This window comes from Anolis sagrei, chromosome 10 (assembly GCF_037176765.1).
Source record: "Anolis sagrei isolate rAnoSag1 chromosome 10, rAnoSag1.mat, whole genome shotgun sequence".
Taxonomy (NCBI): domain Eukaryota; kingdom Metazoa; phylum Chordata; class Lepidosauria; order Squamata; family Dactyloidae; genus Anolis; species Anolis sagrei.
Genome location: NC_090030.1, coordinates 18,555,989 through 18,573,563, shown reverse-complemented (window position 1 = coordinate 18,573,563; position 17,575 = coordinate 18,555,989). Strand labels below are relative to the sequence as shown.

General features: G+C 43.4%; 1 protein-coding gene across 1 annotated transcript in view; it reads left to right on the top strand.

Annotated features, from left to right (window-relative positions):
* Positions 1-13,439: 13,439 nt before the first annotated feature.
* Positions 13,440-17,575, top strand: part of CHRDL1 (chordin like 1) — a 37,590-nt gene continuing 33,454 nt past the window's right edge. Inside the window, exon 1 of the mRNA XM_060756202.2 lies at positions 13,440-13,590. Within this exon, the coding sequence (XP_060612185.2) occupies positions 13,485-13,590 (106 nt within the window). The 5' untranslated portion in view covers positions 13,440-13,484. The remainder of the gene's footprint in view (positions 13,591-17,575) is intronic.

Sequence of the window (17,575 nt, the reverse complement as noted above, 5' to 3'; positions counted from 1 at the left end):
TGCTCCCCATGCTCTATTCTGCTTTGGTTAGACCACACCTGGAATATTGTGTCCAATTCTGGGCACCACAATTCAAGAGAGATATTGACAAGCTGGAATGTGTCCAGAGGACGGCGACTAAAATGATCGAGGGTCTGGAGAACAAGCCCTATGAGGAGCGGCTTAAGGAGCTGGGCATGTTTAGCCTGAAGAAGAGAAGGCTGAGAGGAGATATGATAGCCATGTATAAATATGTGAGAGGAAGCCACAGGGAGGAGGGAGAAAGCTTGTTTTCTGCCACCCTGGAGACTAGGACAAGGAACAATGGCTTCAAACTACAAGAAAGGAGATTCCATCTGAACATGAGAAAAAACTTCCTGACTGTGAGAGTCATTCAGCAGTGGAACTCTCTGCCCTGGAGTGTGGTGGAGGCTCCTTCTTTGGAAGCTTTTAAGCAGAGGCTGGATGGCCATCTGTCAGGGATGATTTGAATGCAATATTCCTGCTTCTTGGCAGAATGGGGTTGGACTGGATGGCCCATGAGGTCTCTTCCAACTCTTTGATTCTGATTCTATAATTCGATGTTTGAATTACTTCTGTGGATTTTGGTTTCTAGATAGAAATACTAGACTCCAATGTAGTGCTGGGTGAAAAAGTGTTATCAGTGCTAAAGTGAAACCATATCTCTGTTTTCTTGTTATCCCCTCCACCCATGTCAGCCATCATTGAAACAACCCTATTTATGATATAGGAAGAGGGGAGGAAGGTATAACCAGTGAAAATGGGAGAAATTATTTTCCTCCTTCAACTCCCCCCTTCCCCCCAGGAAAATTGTTTATCCTTCTCTCTCTAGCTCCCCCTTGTGGCCTCCGCCTGAATAATGGAACAATACCCAAATTACTTTCACAGCTTCCCAGTCATGGAAAAACCTGGGAATGTGTCATATTTTCCCACATCTCATGGATGAAATCTGGGAGACATGAAAGGTCGGAAATCTGTGGCCATGCCAAAAGAAAGGCGACAGGATGAAGAAGCAGAGCAAAAAAAAACATGTTGCAAAAATCATGTTCGGGGGTTGAGAAGGGCGGAGGACAAATGTTAGAAATAAATAAATAAGGAAGTGTGGCAGCATTTCTCAATCTGGGGGTCTGGACCCCTTGGGGGGTTGCCAGTGGTGTCAGAGGGGTTGCCGAAGACCAACAGAAAAGTTTGTCCCAATTCTTTTGTTGGTGGGGTTCACAATGCTCTTTGATTGTAGGTGAACTATAAATCCTAGCAGCTACAACTCCCAAATGTCAAGGTCTATTTTCCCCGAACTCCACCAGAGTTCACATTTGGGGATATTGAGTATTCGTGCCAGGTTTGGTCCAGATCCATCATTGTTTGAGTCCACACTGCTCTCTGGATGTAGGTGAACTACAACTCCAAAACTCAAGGTCAATGCCCACCAAACCCTTCCAGTATTTTCTGTTGGTCGTGGGAGTTCTGTGTGCCAAGTTTAGTTCAATTTCATCATTGGTGGAGTTCAGAATGCTCTTGGTTTGTAGGGGAACTATAAATCCCAGCAACTAGAAGTCTCAAATGTCAAGTCCATTTCCTCCAAATTCCACCAGTGTTCACATTTGGGCATATTGAGTATTTGTGCCACGTTTGGACCACATCCATCATTGCTTGAGTCCACAGTGCTCTCTGGATATAGGTGAACTACAACTCCAAAACTCAAGGTCAATGTCCACCAAACCCTTCCAGTATTTTCTGTTGGACATGGGAGCTCTGTGTACCAAGTTTGGTTCAGTTCCAACATTGATGGAGTTCAGAATGATGTTTGATTGTAGGTGAACTATAAATCTCCCAAATGACAGAATCAGCCACTCCCCATTGACACCAGTATTCAAATTTGGGCGTATCAAGGATTTTTGCCAAATTTGGTCCAGGAATGAAAATATCAGAATTTTACATTACGATTCATAACAGTAGCATATAACAGTTATGAAGTAGCAACAAAAATAATGTTATGGTTGGGGGTCACTCACCACAACATGAGGAACTGGATTAAGGGGTCGTGACATTAGGAAGGTTGAGAAACACTGTGTTATGGAGTCTTGGTCTTTCTAGTTTGGTGAGACAAAGCGGGTTAAAACGGTGAGCTGCTGAACTTGCTGATTGAAAGGTCGCAGGGTGAGCTCCCGCTGTCAGCCCCAGCTTCTGCCAACCTAGCAGTTCGAAAATATGCGAAACCTAGCAGTTCGAAAACATGTATGTCAGGAGCGACTATCTGTGCATAATGGGTACCCATGATGAGAGAACTGCGAGATGCTGGTTGCAGAAACAGAGTGTCGACTTCTTCCGTGACGGCTTCAGAATTGGCAGAAATGTATCCAATTTATTTGTTTGTTTGTTTATTTGCTTCACTTGTATACCGCTCTTCTCAGCCCTCAGGCGACTCAGAGCGGTTAACAACCAATTCAACAGTACACAACAGATCATTAGTCAATTAAAACAGCAATATCAATGAATTAACATCAAAACATCAATACAACAATACAACAAAATAACAATCCACCACGTCTCATCAATAGAATCAGCATCCACTCTCATTGTCCATTAATCCATATCCCAATAGTCAATCAATTGCACTGCTTAGTTGAAAGCCTGTTCGAAGAGCCAGGTCTTCACTCTCTTCCGGAATGCCAGATAGGAGGGGGCCGATCTGATATCTGCAGGAAGGGTGTTCCACAGCCGAGGGGCCACTACTGAGAAGGCCCTGTCTCTCGTCCCCGCCAGGCGTGCTTGTGAGGCTAGCGGGACCGAGAGCAGGGCCTCCCCAGACGATCTTAACGTCCTAACTGGTTCATAGGAGGAGATGCGTTCAGACAGGTAGGTCGGGCCAGAACCGTTTAGGGCCTTTCTAATGCTGCGACCCCTTAATACAGTTCCTCATGTTGTGGTGACCCCCAACCATAACCCTAACATTATGAATTGCCATATAAATAATGATCTGTAGGATGTACTTTCATTCACTAGAGCAAATTTGGCACAAATACCCGGTATGCCTAAATTTGAATACTGGGGGGGTTGGTGGGGGGATTGATTTTGTCATTTGGGAGTTGTAGTTGCTGGGATTTACAGTTAACCTGCAAACAAAGAGCATTCTGAACCCCACCAACAATGGAATTGAACCAAAGTTGGCACACAGAACTCCCATGGCCAACAGAAAATACTGGAAGGGTTTGCTGGGCATTGACCTTGAGTTTGGGAGTTGTAGTTCCCCTAAATCCAGAGAGCACTGTGGGCTCAAACAATTATGGATCTGGACCAAACTTGGCACAGATACTCAATATCCCCAAATGTGAAACCTGATGGGGTTTGGGGAAAATAGACTTTGACATTTGGGAGTTGTACTTGCTGGGATTTATAGTTCACCTACAACCAAGGAGCATTCTGAACCCCTCCAATGATAGAATTGGGCCAAAGTTCCCACACAAAATCCCCATGACCAATAGAAAATACTGTGTTTGGCGACCCCTCTGACACACCTTTGCGACCCCCTCAGGGGTCCCAACCCCCAGGTTGAGAAACACTGGTTTAGGGCTTTAAAGGCTAAAGCCAGCACTTTTATAGTTTTATAGTGTCTTGATGTATTGTTTATTGCTTGTTGTTTATACTGCTTAACTGTTTTTAATTTGCTTTAGGTGTTGTATTGTTGTGTTGTGTTTTGAGGCCTTGGCCTATGTAAGCCGAATCGAGTCCTTCGGGAGATGCTAGCGGGGTACAAATAAAGTAATAATAATAATAATAATAATAATAATAATAATAACTTTGAATTGTGCCCGGTAGCAAGTTGGCAGCCAGTGGAGCTGGCTCAAAAGAGAAGTTGTATGCTCCCTGAGTGCCGCTCCTGTTAGCAACCTGGCTGCCGATCGTTGGACCATTTGAAGCTTCCGAGCAATCTTCAGAGGCAACCTCATGTAGAGAGCGTTGCAGTAGTCTACACGGGATGTAACTGGAGCATGGACTACCGTGGCCAAGTCAGACTTCCCAAGGTATGGGTGCAGCTGGTTCACAAGTTTTAGCTGTGCGAATGCTCCCCTGGTCACCGCAATTGTCTGGTGATTATGTGGGAAAGTGAATAGAGCTCATTCTAAGGATTATTTCTGCGTTGGATTTATTAAAATATTCCCATCCAACCCCAAATAACGAAGGTGGAGGCATTACTTTTCATTCAAATAGTGGAGAGGCACCCTTGGCTGTGGCACACACATATGTACACTCACGCCACAAAGCCTAGCTTTCCTCCTTCTCCTCTTTCTTTCTTTCTTTCTTTCTTTCTTTCTTTCTTTCTTTCTCTGTCATCCATGGAAGGAACTCCCCCCATCCATCCCGGGTGGTACCTTGGCGAGGAGCTGAGCCATTGGCGTGACAACAAGGGAGGAGGAGGCGCAACTCTCTTTCTCTCGCCCACCAACTGCCCCCTCCTCTCCTCCTCCTCCTCCTCTCTCGCCCATATATTCCCCGCAGCAGGCGAGGCCAGCCTTGCCACTCATCCCTGGAGCTGCAGCCTTGAGCTTGGAGGAAGACAAGAAGGAGGAAAAGGAGGACAAGAAGGAGCTGCAATTGCGCACAGAAGCAGGTGAGTCGCATCCTTGCTTCCTTTCTCCTCTCCACCACTGCTAAGCCCCAACAAGCATCTTCAGGAAAGTTGGGATTTTCTCTCTCTAAGGACTGCAGTCTCCACAATCCCCAATCAATGTCATTTTGGATAGCAGGATAATTTCCCCCTGCAATCACCAGAATCCTGAGTATTCCCTAAGGCGTGTGTGGGGAGGGACAGTTGGGGATGATGGGCGCTGCAGTCCAGAAAAAATGAGAAATACTTTGGGAAGGTTTTTCTGGACTGTTGTTGTTCATTCGTTCAGTCGTCTCCGACTCTTTGTGACCTCATGGACCAGCCCACGCCAGAGCTCCCTGTCGGCCGTCACCACCCCCAGCTCCTTCAAGGTCAGTCCAGTCACTTCAAGGATGCCATCCATCCATCTTGCCCTTGGTCGGCCCCTCTTCCCTTTACCTTCCACTTTCCCCAGCATAATTGTCTTCTCTAGGCTTTGCTGTCTCCTCATGATGTGGCCAAAGTACTTCAACTTTGTCTCTAGTATCCTTCCCTCCCTTTTCTGGACTGCAGCACCCATAATCCCCAACTGTTCCTCCCCGACACTTGCCTTTGTCAAAAAACAAGGAATGTTTCTTTAAGTTACTGTGAGTTTTCCAGGCTGTAAGGCCAAGTTCCAGAAGCATTCTCTCCTGATGTTTCGCCCACATCTATGGCAGGCATTTTCAGAGGTTATGAGGTCTGTTGAAAACTAAACAAGTGGTGTTTAGATATCTGAGGAATAATGTCCAGGTTGGGAGAGAGAAGTCTTGTTTGAGTTGTTGTTCGAGAAGCATTCTCTCCTGACATTTCTCTCCTGACATGTTCCAGAAGCATTCTCTCCTGACATTTCTCCCACACCCATGGCAGGCATCCTCAAAGGCTGTGAGGTCTGCTGAAAACTAGGCAAGTGAGGTTTAGATATCCGTGGAATAATGTCCAGCATGGGAGAGAGAACTCTTATTTGGGTTGTTGTTCTAGAAGCATTCTCTCCTGACATTTCTCCCACATCTAAGGCAGGCATCCTCTGAGGTTGTGAGGTCTGTTGGAAACTAGGCAAGTGGGTTTTATATATCTGTGGAGAAAGAACTCTTGTCCAGCAGCATTCCCTCCTGACATTTTATCCCCATTTTTGGCAGGTATCCTCGGAGGTTGTGAGGTCTGTTAGAAACTAGGCAAGTAGAGTTTAGATATCTGTGGAATAATGTACAGAGTGGGGAAAGGAATTCTTGTTTGGGTTGTTGTGAGTTTTCTGGGTTGCATGGCCATGTTTCAGAAGCATTCTCTCCTGACGTTTCGCCCACACCTATGGCGGGTATCCTCAGAAGTTGTGAGGTCTGTTGAAAACTAAACAAGTGGTGTTTAGATATCTGTGGAATAATGTCCAGGGTGGGAGAAAGAACTCTTGGCCAACAGCATTCTCTCCTGACGTTTCACCCCCATCTATGGCAGGTATCCTCGGAGGTTGTGAGGTCTGTTGGAAACTAGGCAAGTGGGGTTTAGATATCTGTGGAATAATGTCCAGGGTGGGAGAAAGAACTCTTGTCTGCTTGAGGCAAGTGTGAATGTTGCAATTGGCCACCTTGATTAACACTGAATTGCCTTGCAAGTTCAAAGCCTGGCTGCTTCCTGCCTGGGGGAATCCTTTGTTGAGAGGTGTATATTACTATTCCTATTTAATCCAACCAGGTTGCCTCAAAAGCAACAAAAACTGTGGTTCTGTCCTAGTCTCCTCTGAAGTTAGCCACAAATGCTTGCAGACTTGCTTCTAAAATAATAATAATAATAATAATAATAATAATAATAATAATAATAACTTTGTGCTCCTGTTGAGTGTAGATTATTTAGGATGTATGGTGAAACCAAAGGTGAACTTATCACTTTCCTTGAGATGTTTAGTTAAAGATGGGTTGCTTTTGCCATCCTCAAAGGCTGAGAGAGTGTGACTTCCCCACTGAGTTTCCATGAGCCAGAGAGCGCATGTACACTTTAGAATGAATGCAGTTTGGCCCCACTTGAACCGCCATGGCTCAATCCTGGGAGATGTAGTTTCGCTCTGGCAGAGAAGGCTAAAAGTCTTGCCTTCTCTTGCCTTGTTGACACTGTATGGTGCTTTGTGAGGCCGCCCTCAATCCCCTCTTGGGGGGTGAGAAGGGCATGATATAAATATAGGAAATAAATAAATAAATACTACAACTCCCATGATTCTGGTGCATTTTTTTATCGTGTCAGAAGCGACTTGAGAATATAAGTTGCTTCTGGTGTGAGACACATTGCCTAGGGGATGCCCGGATGTGTTGCCATGCTGTGGGAGGCTACTCTCATGTGCCCACCTGGGAAGCTGGGGCTGACAGACAGGAGCTCACCCCATCTCATGAATTCGAGCCTCCGACCTTCAGGTCTTCAGGTTCAGCCTACACCTATTGCGCCAGAGTGGCTTCACCATGCATGAAGCCCAAGTGGCACCAAACTGCATTGATTCCATAGTATAGATGCACCTTTGGTCTACAAATGTGGCAAAGGTTTGCCATAATCTTCCTCTGAAGCTGAGATAGTGTGATTTGCCAAGGATGGGTTTCTGTGACTGAGCATGGATTCGAAATGTTGATACAGAATGGAATGTTTCATGCACTAGAATCCCAGAAAAGCCCTAAATGTTGGATGTTACAGCTATCTCTTTCCTGTAACCCAAACATTGCCCTCCAGGTATTTTGGACTTCAACTCCCACAATTCCTAACAGCCTACTGCTGTGGCTCCATGTGATGCAATCGTGGTATTTATACTTTTGCAAGGTCTTCAGCTTTCTCTGCCAAATAGGGCTGGTGCATCACCAAACTATGCACCCCAGGATTCTTTAGCACTGGCCCATGGCAGTTAAAGGGGTGTCAAACTGCATTAATTCTGCAGTTTAGATTATAGAATCATAGAATCACAGAGTTGGAAGAGACCTCATGGGCCATCCAGTCCAACCCCCTGCCAAGAAGCAGGAAAATTGTATTCAAAGCACTCTCACAGATGGTAATCCAGTCTCTGTTTAAAAGCTTCCAAAGAAGGAGACAGGGGCAGAGAGTTCCACTGCTGAACAGCTCTCACAGTCAGCAAGTTCTTCCTCATATTCAGATGGAATCTCCTTTCTTGTAGTTTGAAGCCATTGTTCCGTGTCCTAGTCTCCAGGGAAGCAGAAAACAAGCTTTCTCCCTCCTCCCTGTGACTTCCTCTCACATATTTATACATGGCTATCATGTCTTCTCTCAGCCTTCTCTTCTTCAGACTAAACATGCCCAGCTCTTTAAGCCACTCCTCATAGGGCTTGTTCTCCAGACCTTTGATTATTTTAGTCACCCTCCTCTGGACACATTCCAGCTTGTCAATATCTCTCTTGAATTGTGGTGCCCAGAATTGGACACAATATTCCAGGTGTGGTCTAACCAAAGCAGAATAGAGGGGTAGCATGACTTCCCTGGATCTACACACTATGCTCCTATTGATAATCCCCGTGCCTATTGCAGTGATGGGGTTAGATGCGGAAACTGCAACAACAAGAGAAAGGCATGCTCTAATGTAAACCCTACCAACTCCTTTGGAAACAAGAAAATGGGCAGCTTTCCAGCACAAATTTAAGTCTTGGACGTTCGCCTGGGAGACGATGTTTGCCCACGCTCAGTTTGAAGCGACCGCCCAGAGATTTTTAATCTCTTTGCAATATTTAGACGGCATATTTGGGGACAGAAGTGGGGGCAACCTGCCCTTGAATCACCCAGTTTTCTTTTATTTATCCTTATTATATTGTTAATATTATTAATTATTATTATTAGCCATGGTAGGGAAAATGCATTAATTCTGCATTAATTCTGGAGTACAGATGCATTGTTTTGCATCCAAACAATGAAATTTTATTATTATTATTAATAATAATAATAATAATAATAATAATAAATTATTATCTATATAAATAAAAATGTAATGTTCGTTTGTGGGATTCACAGAACTCAAAAACCACTGGACGAATTGACACCAAATTTGGACACAAGACACCTAACAACCCAATGTATGTCCTTCACTCAAAAAAATTGATTTTGTCTTTTGGGAGTTGTAGTTGCTGGGATTTATAGTTCACTTACAATCAAAGAACATTCTGAACTCAATCACCTACATTCAAAGAGCATTCTGAACCCCACCAATGATGGAATTAGACCAAACTTGGCACACAGTTCTCCCATGACCAACAGAAAATACTGGAAGGGTTTGGTGAGCAGTGTCCTTTGGTTTTGGAGTTGTAGTTCACCTACATCCAGAGATCACTGTGGACTCAAACAATGATGGATCTGGACCAAATTCTACACGAATACTCAATATGCCCAAATGTGAACACTGGTAGAGTTTGGGGAGAATAGAATCTTGACATTCAGGAGTTGTAGTTGCTGGAATTTATAGTTCACCTACAATCAAAGAGCATTCTGAGCCCCATCAATGATATAATTGGGCCAAACCTCCCACACTGAACCCCCATGTGGGCCACAGCAACATGTGGCAGTGGACAGCTAGTTATTAATATTAATATTTCATTGTTTGGATGCAAAACAATGCATCTACACTCCAGAATTAATGCATTTTCCCTACCATGGCTCAAAGCTATACCGTCCTGGGAGTTATAGTTTGACAAAGTCTTTGCTATGGGATCTTGGGAGTTGGGGTTCAGCAGAGAGAGCAGAAGACCTTGCAAAACTACAGCTCCCAGGATTCCATTGCATTGAGCCATAAGAGCCAAACTGGTGTCAAGCTGCATTCATTCTCCACTGCATCCTTAGACAAAAGAGAGTGCCCGGAGTGTGGTGGAGTCTCCTTTGGAGGCTTTTAAGCAGAGGCTGGATGGCCATCTGTCAGGGATGCTTTGAATGCAATTTTCTTGCTTCTTGGGAGAATGGGGTTGGACTGGATGGCCCATGAGGTCTCTTCCAACTCTAGGATTCTATTATTCTATTTGGTGAAACAGGAACTGGTTTGCTTTTTCCCTTAGCCAAAAACCCTCTTTGCATTCAAGAGAGTATTATAGAAAGAAGGCAGCTTGAAGATGCGGCTTCCATTCGGAAATTATCCCCAACGGAATATGATGGGGAAGTCAATTTTCCTTTGATCTCTTCATTTTTCCATCAATGGAAAGACAAGCTCGACCATTAAATGATTTATTATTAGCCACTACTAATGAGAAACATCATCTTCTGTGTCGCTCTTGCAACACCCAAAGAATATTTTTTTTCCATTTCATGTCTCAACCTTGCAAAATTATGTTAGCTGGTGAAAGCCATTTGGGTCCAGAGCGACCAAAAGATATTTCAATATTCCATATACATGTATATGTGTATGTATGTATATATCTATATCTATATCCATATCTATCTATCTATCTATCTATCTATCTATACACACACACACACACACACACACACATCTATCTATCTATCTATCTATCTATCTATACACACACACACACACACACACACACATCTATCTATCTATCTATCTATCTATCTATCTATCTATGAAATAGAAATTCAAAGCACCTCTTGAATACCAAAGAATACTTAGGTTGGATCTACCATATAATCCAGTTTCAGAGTGCAGATTAATTCACTGAACTGGATTATATCACAGTGTAGATCCAGCTTTAGAGTGCATCTATACTGTAGAATTGATACAATACGATATCATTTGATGTGCCAAAGCTCAATGCTGTAGGATCATGGGATTTGTAGTTTGGTAAAGCACCAAACCTCTTTGGCAGAGAAAGCTAAAGACCTTGTAGAACTACAACTCCCACGTTTCCTTAGCATTGAGTCTTGGCCATTGAAGTGGCGCCAAACTGCATTAATCCCAGGGTGTAGATGCAACATGATGAGTGTATTTACTCTAAAGAATGAATGCATTTTGACTCCACCTGAACTTCCATGGCTCCATGCTTTTTGTGTGTGTGTCAGGAGTGACTTGAGAAACTGCAAGTTGCTTCTGGTGTGGGAGAATTGGCCGTCTGCAAGGATATTTCCCAGGTGATGTCAGGATGTCTTGATGTTTGACCATCCTTGTAGGAGGCTTATCTCATGTCCCCACATGGGGAGCTTGAGCTGACAGAGGGAGCTTGACCTCCTCTCCTTGTATTTGAATCTGCTCTCCCCAGATTTCTACCAGCACAACATCCTGCAAGGACGTTGCTCAGAGGACACATAGATGTTTTATTATTTATTTATTTATAGTTACTTTTACCCCGCCCTTCTCAACCCCCTAGGGGGGACTCAGGGCGGCTTACAAAAAAGGCACTATTCGATGCCTACATAGAGTACATATACATATAAACAACAATCAGCATTTATCACAATTAAACAGTTAACAATAACACTATCATTAAAAACTATTCACACACTCAGCGTGCGTTGTCCAGAGTTCCTTAATTCCATTCCGTATGTTAATTCCATTCTATCGCCACGTCCTTTTTCATCTGCCAGGTTGTCCGAATGCCTGATCCCAAATCCATGTTTTCGTGAGCAGGGCCTCCTCAGAAGATCTTTTGCCATCCTGTGGAAGTCTTCTCTCATGTTCCTTCATAGGAAGCTGGAGATGACAGATAGGAGCTCACCCTGCTCCCCGGATTTGAACCACTGACCTTGCAGTCAGAAAGTCCTGCTGGCACAAGTGTTTAACCCATTGCACCACTGGAGGCGCCTACTCCATGCTATGGGTTCATGGGATTTGTAGTCTGGTAAGGCACTGGCCCTCTTTGACAGAGAAGGCTAAAGGCCTTGCAAAAATACAGCTTCCTACAAATCCATAGTGGCCATGGTGGCGCAGTGGGTTAAACTGCTAAGCTGCAGAACTTGCTGACTGGTAGTTCGAATTTATGGGACAGGGTGAGCTCCCCTTGTTAGCTCCAGCTTGTACCAACCTAGCAGTTCTTAAACATGCAAATGTGAGTAGATCAATAGGTACCGCTTCAGTGAGAAGAAAACAGCGCTCCATGCAGTCATGCTAGCCAAATTACCTTAGAGGTGTCTACGGACAATGCCAGCTCTTCAGCTTAGAAATGGAGATGAGCATTAAGTCAGACTCAACTAGACTTAATGTCAAGGGGATACCTTTACCTTTGCCTACAAATCCATAGCATGAAGGCACGGCAGTTAAAGTGGTGTCAAACTGCATTCATTCGACAGTGTTGATGCAACCTAGGAATTAAGAAAGAAAGCAGAGCCATTGCAACACCACAAGCCCAGGAATTAAAGTGACTCTTGCTCAATTGGAAAATATTTTTTTTAAAAAAAACCCATCATGTATATTTATTGTAAGACTGGAAACTTTCAATTAAAAGGGGAATTAGCATTGCACATGCAGCTTCTGGAAAAAGGTCTAGTTTTGACAGCAGTTGGCTCCTTAAGCCGTGTTTGTTTGTTTTGTGGTCGATGTATCAGAAATTCCAAAACAAGACCGTTTATAACACTTGCAAAATGATTTAATATTTTTGGCTCTAGCTATTAGCTTTCCATTGGTTTTCTCTCACAGATATACAGATCCACTTGCTGGTTGGAAGCAATTGGGTCCATGCTAACAAGAGCTGTATCCACACTGCAGAAATAATGCAGTTTGATCCCACTTTAGGTACCAAGGCTCAAGGCACCACCACTCTTTAGCAGAAGAGGCGACAGACCTCATAAAACTGCATCTCCAGGGATTCCATAGCTTTGAGCCATGACATTGAAGTGGTATCAAACTGTGTTAATTCTACAGAGTAGACGCACCAAAAGAAATATTTGGAAAATGCCTTCTTTGGACAACAGCTTCCAGAATCTCCTGTAATTCTTTGTCTTAGAATCATTGAATAATAATAATAATCTATATAAATAAAAATGTAATGTTCGTTTGTAATGTTCGATTAACAGAACACAAAAACCATTGGAAGAATTGACACCAAATTTGGACATAAGACACCTAACAACCCAATGTATGCCCTTCACTCAAAAAAAAATTATTTTGTCATTTGGGAGTTGTAGTTGCTGGGATTTATAGTTCACCTACAGTCAAAGAGCATTCTGAACTCCACCAACGATGGAATTGAACCAAACTTGGCACACACTTCTCCCATGACCAACAGAAAAATACTGGAAGGGTTTGGTGGGCAGTGTCCTTTGGTTTTGGAGTTGTAGTTCACCTACATCCAGAGATCACTGAGGACTCAAACAATGATGGATCTGGATAAACTCTACACAAATGCTAATATGCCCAAATATGAACACTGGTGGAGTTTGGGGAAAATAGAATCTTGACATTTGGGAGTTGTAGTTGCTGGGATTTATAGTTCACCTACAGTCAAAGAGCATTCTGAACCCCACCAACGAGAGAATTGGGCCAAACCTCCCGCACAGAACCCCCATGTGGGTCACAGAAACGCATGGCAGGGGATGGCTAGTAATAATAATAATAATAATAATAATAATAATAGAATCATAGCGTTGGAAAAGACCACATGGGCCATCCAGTCCAACACCCTGCCAAGAAGCATTCAAAGCACCCCCGACAGATGGCCATCCAGCCTCTGTTTAAAAGCCTCCAAAGAAGGAGCCTCCACCACACTCTGTGGCAGAGAGTTCCACTGCTGAACGGCTCTCTCAGTCAGGAAGTTCTTCCTAATGTTCAGATGAAATCTCCTTTCTTGTTTCTGATGCAATTATCTCAAAGTTGATACAATTTTCTCAAAGTTGATATAATGTACCGTGCTGAGAGTATACTATATCCTTAATAGATGGAATAAATTTAGCTTTTCTTTTCTCACAGCTTCAGCCTGCAACTGAGGATTTTTTCCTTCCTTTCGTCTCCCTGATGGCAAAGATGTGGACGAAATGGAGACTGGAGAACGTGAGGTTTATTTTAGCCTGCATGCTCTGCCTCCTCTTCATCGAAGGAAGTAAAACCGAACAAGGGAAATGTGAGTTAACACTTTTTTATTGTAAGCAAACTAGAAGAGTTTGCTTATTGTAAGCAAACTCTTTTAACTAGGATGTTAATATTTTAATGTGTATGGTGCTGATATTTTAATCGTGTAATGAAGTGGCATTGTGTTGTTATTGTATATTTTTTGTATGTTAACACATGTTGTGAACCGGTCCGAATCCCTCTTTGAAGGTGAGAGGGTCGGTATATAAAACCTCGAAATAAATAATAAATAAATAGAATAGCATTGGGTACATCTACACCAGTGGTTCCCAACCTGTGATGCGTGGACCACCAGTGGTCCACAAGAGGGAAAATATGATCCGTGGCCTCGCCATTACTACATCATTGCCTTGAAACCAAATTGCAATGAGAGCGACTGGTCTCGTGAAACCCTCTTATAGTGCCGAAGCAATGGGGATGTCGGGAGGGGAGAGGTTGACTACCAACAATAGATTACTACTCCCACATCAGCTCTAAATTCATAATTATGATTTTCTGTGGGCAAACAGATGGCGACTACTGGATGGCATATGTTCTGTATCAGAAACTAGAGCTGATGTGGTCTATCCAATGCAATTTTCTGAATAACCAAATTGAATCTAAAGTTGACCAAAAACTGATTGGTAACCCTTTTGGAGAGTGGTCCCTGGTCAAAGTGGTCCCTGGTCAAAAAAAAGTTGGAAACTACTGATCAACACAGTAAAATTAATGCAGTTTACACTATATCTCAATGCACTGGACTCCTGGGAGTTGTAGTTTGGTGAGGCCCTAGCATTCTTTGAGAAGGCTAAATACGGTGTAAATCTAGGATTCATGTAGCATGTAAACTGCATTCATTATACAGTGTAAGTGTCAGATTGGAGGAAAGGAATGGAAGGAGACGTTGATCCCATCTACACTGCCATATAATCCAGTTTCAGAATGCAGATTAATTGGATTGAGCAGTTTAGATTCAATCATGTATTGTTGAAGGCTTTCATGGCTGGAATCACTGGGTTGTTGTAGGTTTTTCGGGCTATATGGCCATGTCATAGAAGCATTCTCTCCTGACATTTCACCTGCATCTATGGCAAACATCCTCAGAGGTTGTGAGGTCAAAGTATGATCGCCACAGTTCAGTCATTTTAGCTCACAATCTCTGAGGATCCTTGACATAGATGCAGGCGAAACATCAGGCAAGAATGCTTCTAGAACATCGCCATATAGCCCGAAAAACCTACAACAACCTAGTTTAGATTCATACAATGCAATTCAATCTGCATTATATGAGTCGATACTGACCATTATAATACGGTTCAAACTGGATAATACGGCAGTGTAGATGGGGCCGTAGATGAAGTGGCGGTGAGTCATGAGGTACATCTACACTGTTGAATTAATGCAGTTTAAAAGCCATGAAATTGTAGGAGTTGTAGTTTTGCAAGGACTTTAGCCTTCTCTGCCTCAGAGCTCCTTTGCATCACCAAATTATAACTCCTAGGATTCCATATCATTAAGCCAAGGCAGTTAAATGGTGTCACATTGCATTAATTCGACAGTGTATATCCAGCATGGGCAAACTTTGGCCCTCCCGGTGTTTTGGACTCCAACTCCCACAATTCCTAACAGCCTCAGGCCCCTTCCTTTTCCCCCTCAGCCGCTTAAGCGGCTGAGGGGGAAAAGGAAAGGGCCTGAGGCTGTTAGGAATTGTGGGAGTTGGAGTCCAAAACACCGGGAGGGCCAAAGTTTGCCCATGCCTGGTGTAGATGCACCAGTAAACTTCCTGACCCGTCGGAGACGCCGTTGTGTTAATTACATTCAAATAGCTTCAAGATTTTGAAAACCGGAACGGAAGCACTTGTTTCAGTTGGCAAAAGAGGAGCCCATCTGCCCATTTGATCCCAGTCCAGCCGCCAGAGTGCGGACAGAATGTTTCTGCTATAATGCGGATGGAATCGTTTCTGCCCCAAAACACCACGGAAATGCAACGGAAAATGTGCTTGGAAAAGTTTTTTCCACTGCTGCATTTTTCCATGGAAAAAATAAAGATCTTTCCATTTTGGAAATTTATGTTAATCATAAAATTAATGAGGAACATCATCAGACAGATTGAGCAACCGGAATGAGCAATAGAGCCGTCAAATATAAATTGTCCTTCACTTTTCTTTTTGAGATGATGGTCCCAAAATCACCAAGGACTTGATCCTGTCAGGTCTTGGAAGTTAAGCAGGGTCAGCCTTGGTTAGTACTTGAGTGGGAGGCAGCCAAGGAATATCAGAGTCATGCCAGAGGCTCTAGGACAGTGTTTCTCATCCTTCCTAATTCCGCAACCCTGTAATACACTTCCTCATGTTGTGGTGACTCCCAACCAAAAAATTATTTTCGTTGCTACTTCATAACTGCACCAATGATGGAACTGGCCAAACTTGGCACACAGAACTTCCATGACCAACAGAATATACTGGAAGAGTTTGGTGGGCATTGACCTTGAGTTTTGGAGTTGTAGTTCAACTACATCCAAAGAGCACTCTGGACTCAAACCATGATGGATCTGGACCAAACTTGGCATGAATCCTTAATATGCCCAAATTTTAAAACTAATTTGATTGTAACTATAAATCCCAGTAAATACAACTCCCAAATACCAAGGTCTATTTTCCCCAAACTCCACCAGTGTTCACATTTGGGCATATTGAGTATTTGTGCCAAGTTTGGCCCAGATCCATCATTGTTTGAGTCCACAGTGCTCTCTGGATGTAGGTGAACTACAACTCCAAAACTCAAGGTCAATGCCCACCAAACCCTTCCAGTATTTTCTGTTGTTCATGGGAATTCTGTCTGCCAAGTTTGGTTCAATTCCATCGTTGGTGAAGTTCAGAATGCTCTTTGATTGTAGGTGAACTATAAATCCCAGAAACTACAACTCCACAGTTCTCTGTCTGGATGTGGTTGAACTACAACTCCAAAACTCAAGGTCAATGCCCACCAAACCCTTCCAGTATTTTCTGTTGGTCATGGGAATTCTGTCTGCCAAGTTTGGTTCAATTCCATCACTGGTGAAGTTCAGAATGCTCTTTGATTGTAGGTGAACTATAAATCCTAGCAACTACAACTCTCAGATGACAAAATCAATCCCCCCACCACCCCCTCAGTATTCAAATTTAGGCATGTCGAGTATTTGTGCCAAAGTTCATCCAGTGAATGAAAATACATCCTGCATATCAGATATTTACATTATGATTCATTGCAGTAGCAAAATTATAGTTATGAAGTAGCAACGAAAATAATGTTATGGTTGAGGGTCACCACAACATGAGGAACTGTATTAAGGAGTCGCAGCATTAGGAACACAGCAATGGTGGAAGATAAACATGTATCTTCTATATATGCTCATGGGTGTTGACATCATGGGTAAGTTGAGGGCAAGTTTGAGGGTCAAAAAGTTGGGTTTCTGTATGGCTTGTGGATCAATCAAGGGTCATTCTGCGGAGAGGGGAAAGACACCAATGCAAAGTTGGGACGGGGGGCAATTATTATTGCCATTTATTATTCCCATCCAATGGTTAAAAAGGTCTAGAAATAGCATCAAAGTAGAAAGAGTAGCGGGCATTGGCATTCTTTTTAAGTTATCCTATTTACATTAAGATTTGAAGGAGCCCCCGGTGGCGCAGTGGGTTAAACCCTTGTGCCGACAGGACTGAAGACTGACAGGTCACAGATTCGAATCCAGGGAGAGCGTGGATGAGCACCTTCTGTTAGCTCCAGCTCCCCATGTGGGGACACGAGAGAAGCCTCCCACAAGGATGGTAAAACATCAAAACATCCGGGTATCCCTTGGGCAACGTTCTTGCAGACGGCCAATTCTCTCACACCAGAAGTGACTTGCAGTTTCTCAAGTCGGTCCTGACACAAACACAAAAAATAAGATTGGAGTACCACTGCCGTGATCATAAATGCTTGCCAACCCAACCTTAAAAGCCAATCGTCTGTCTCAAGTG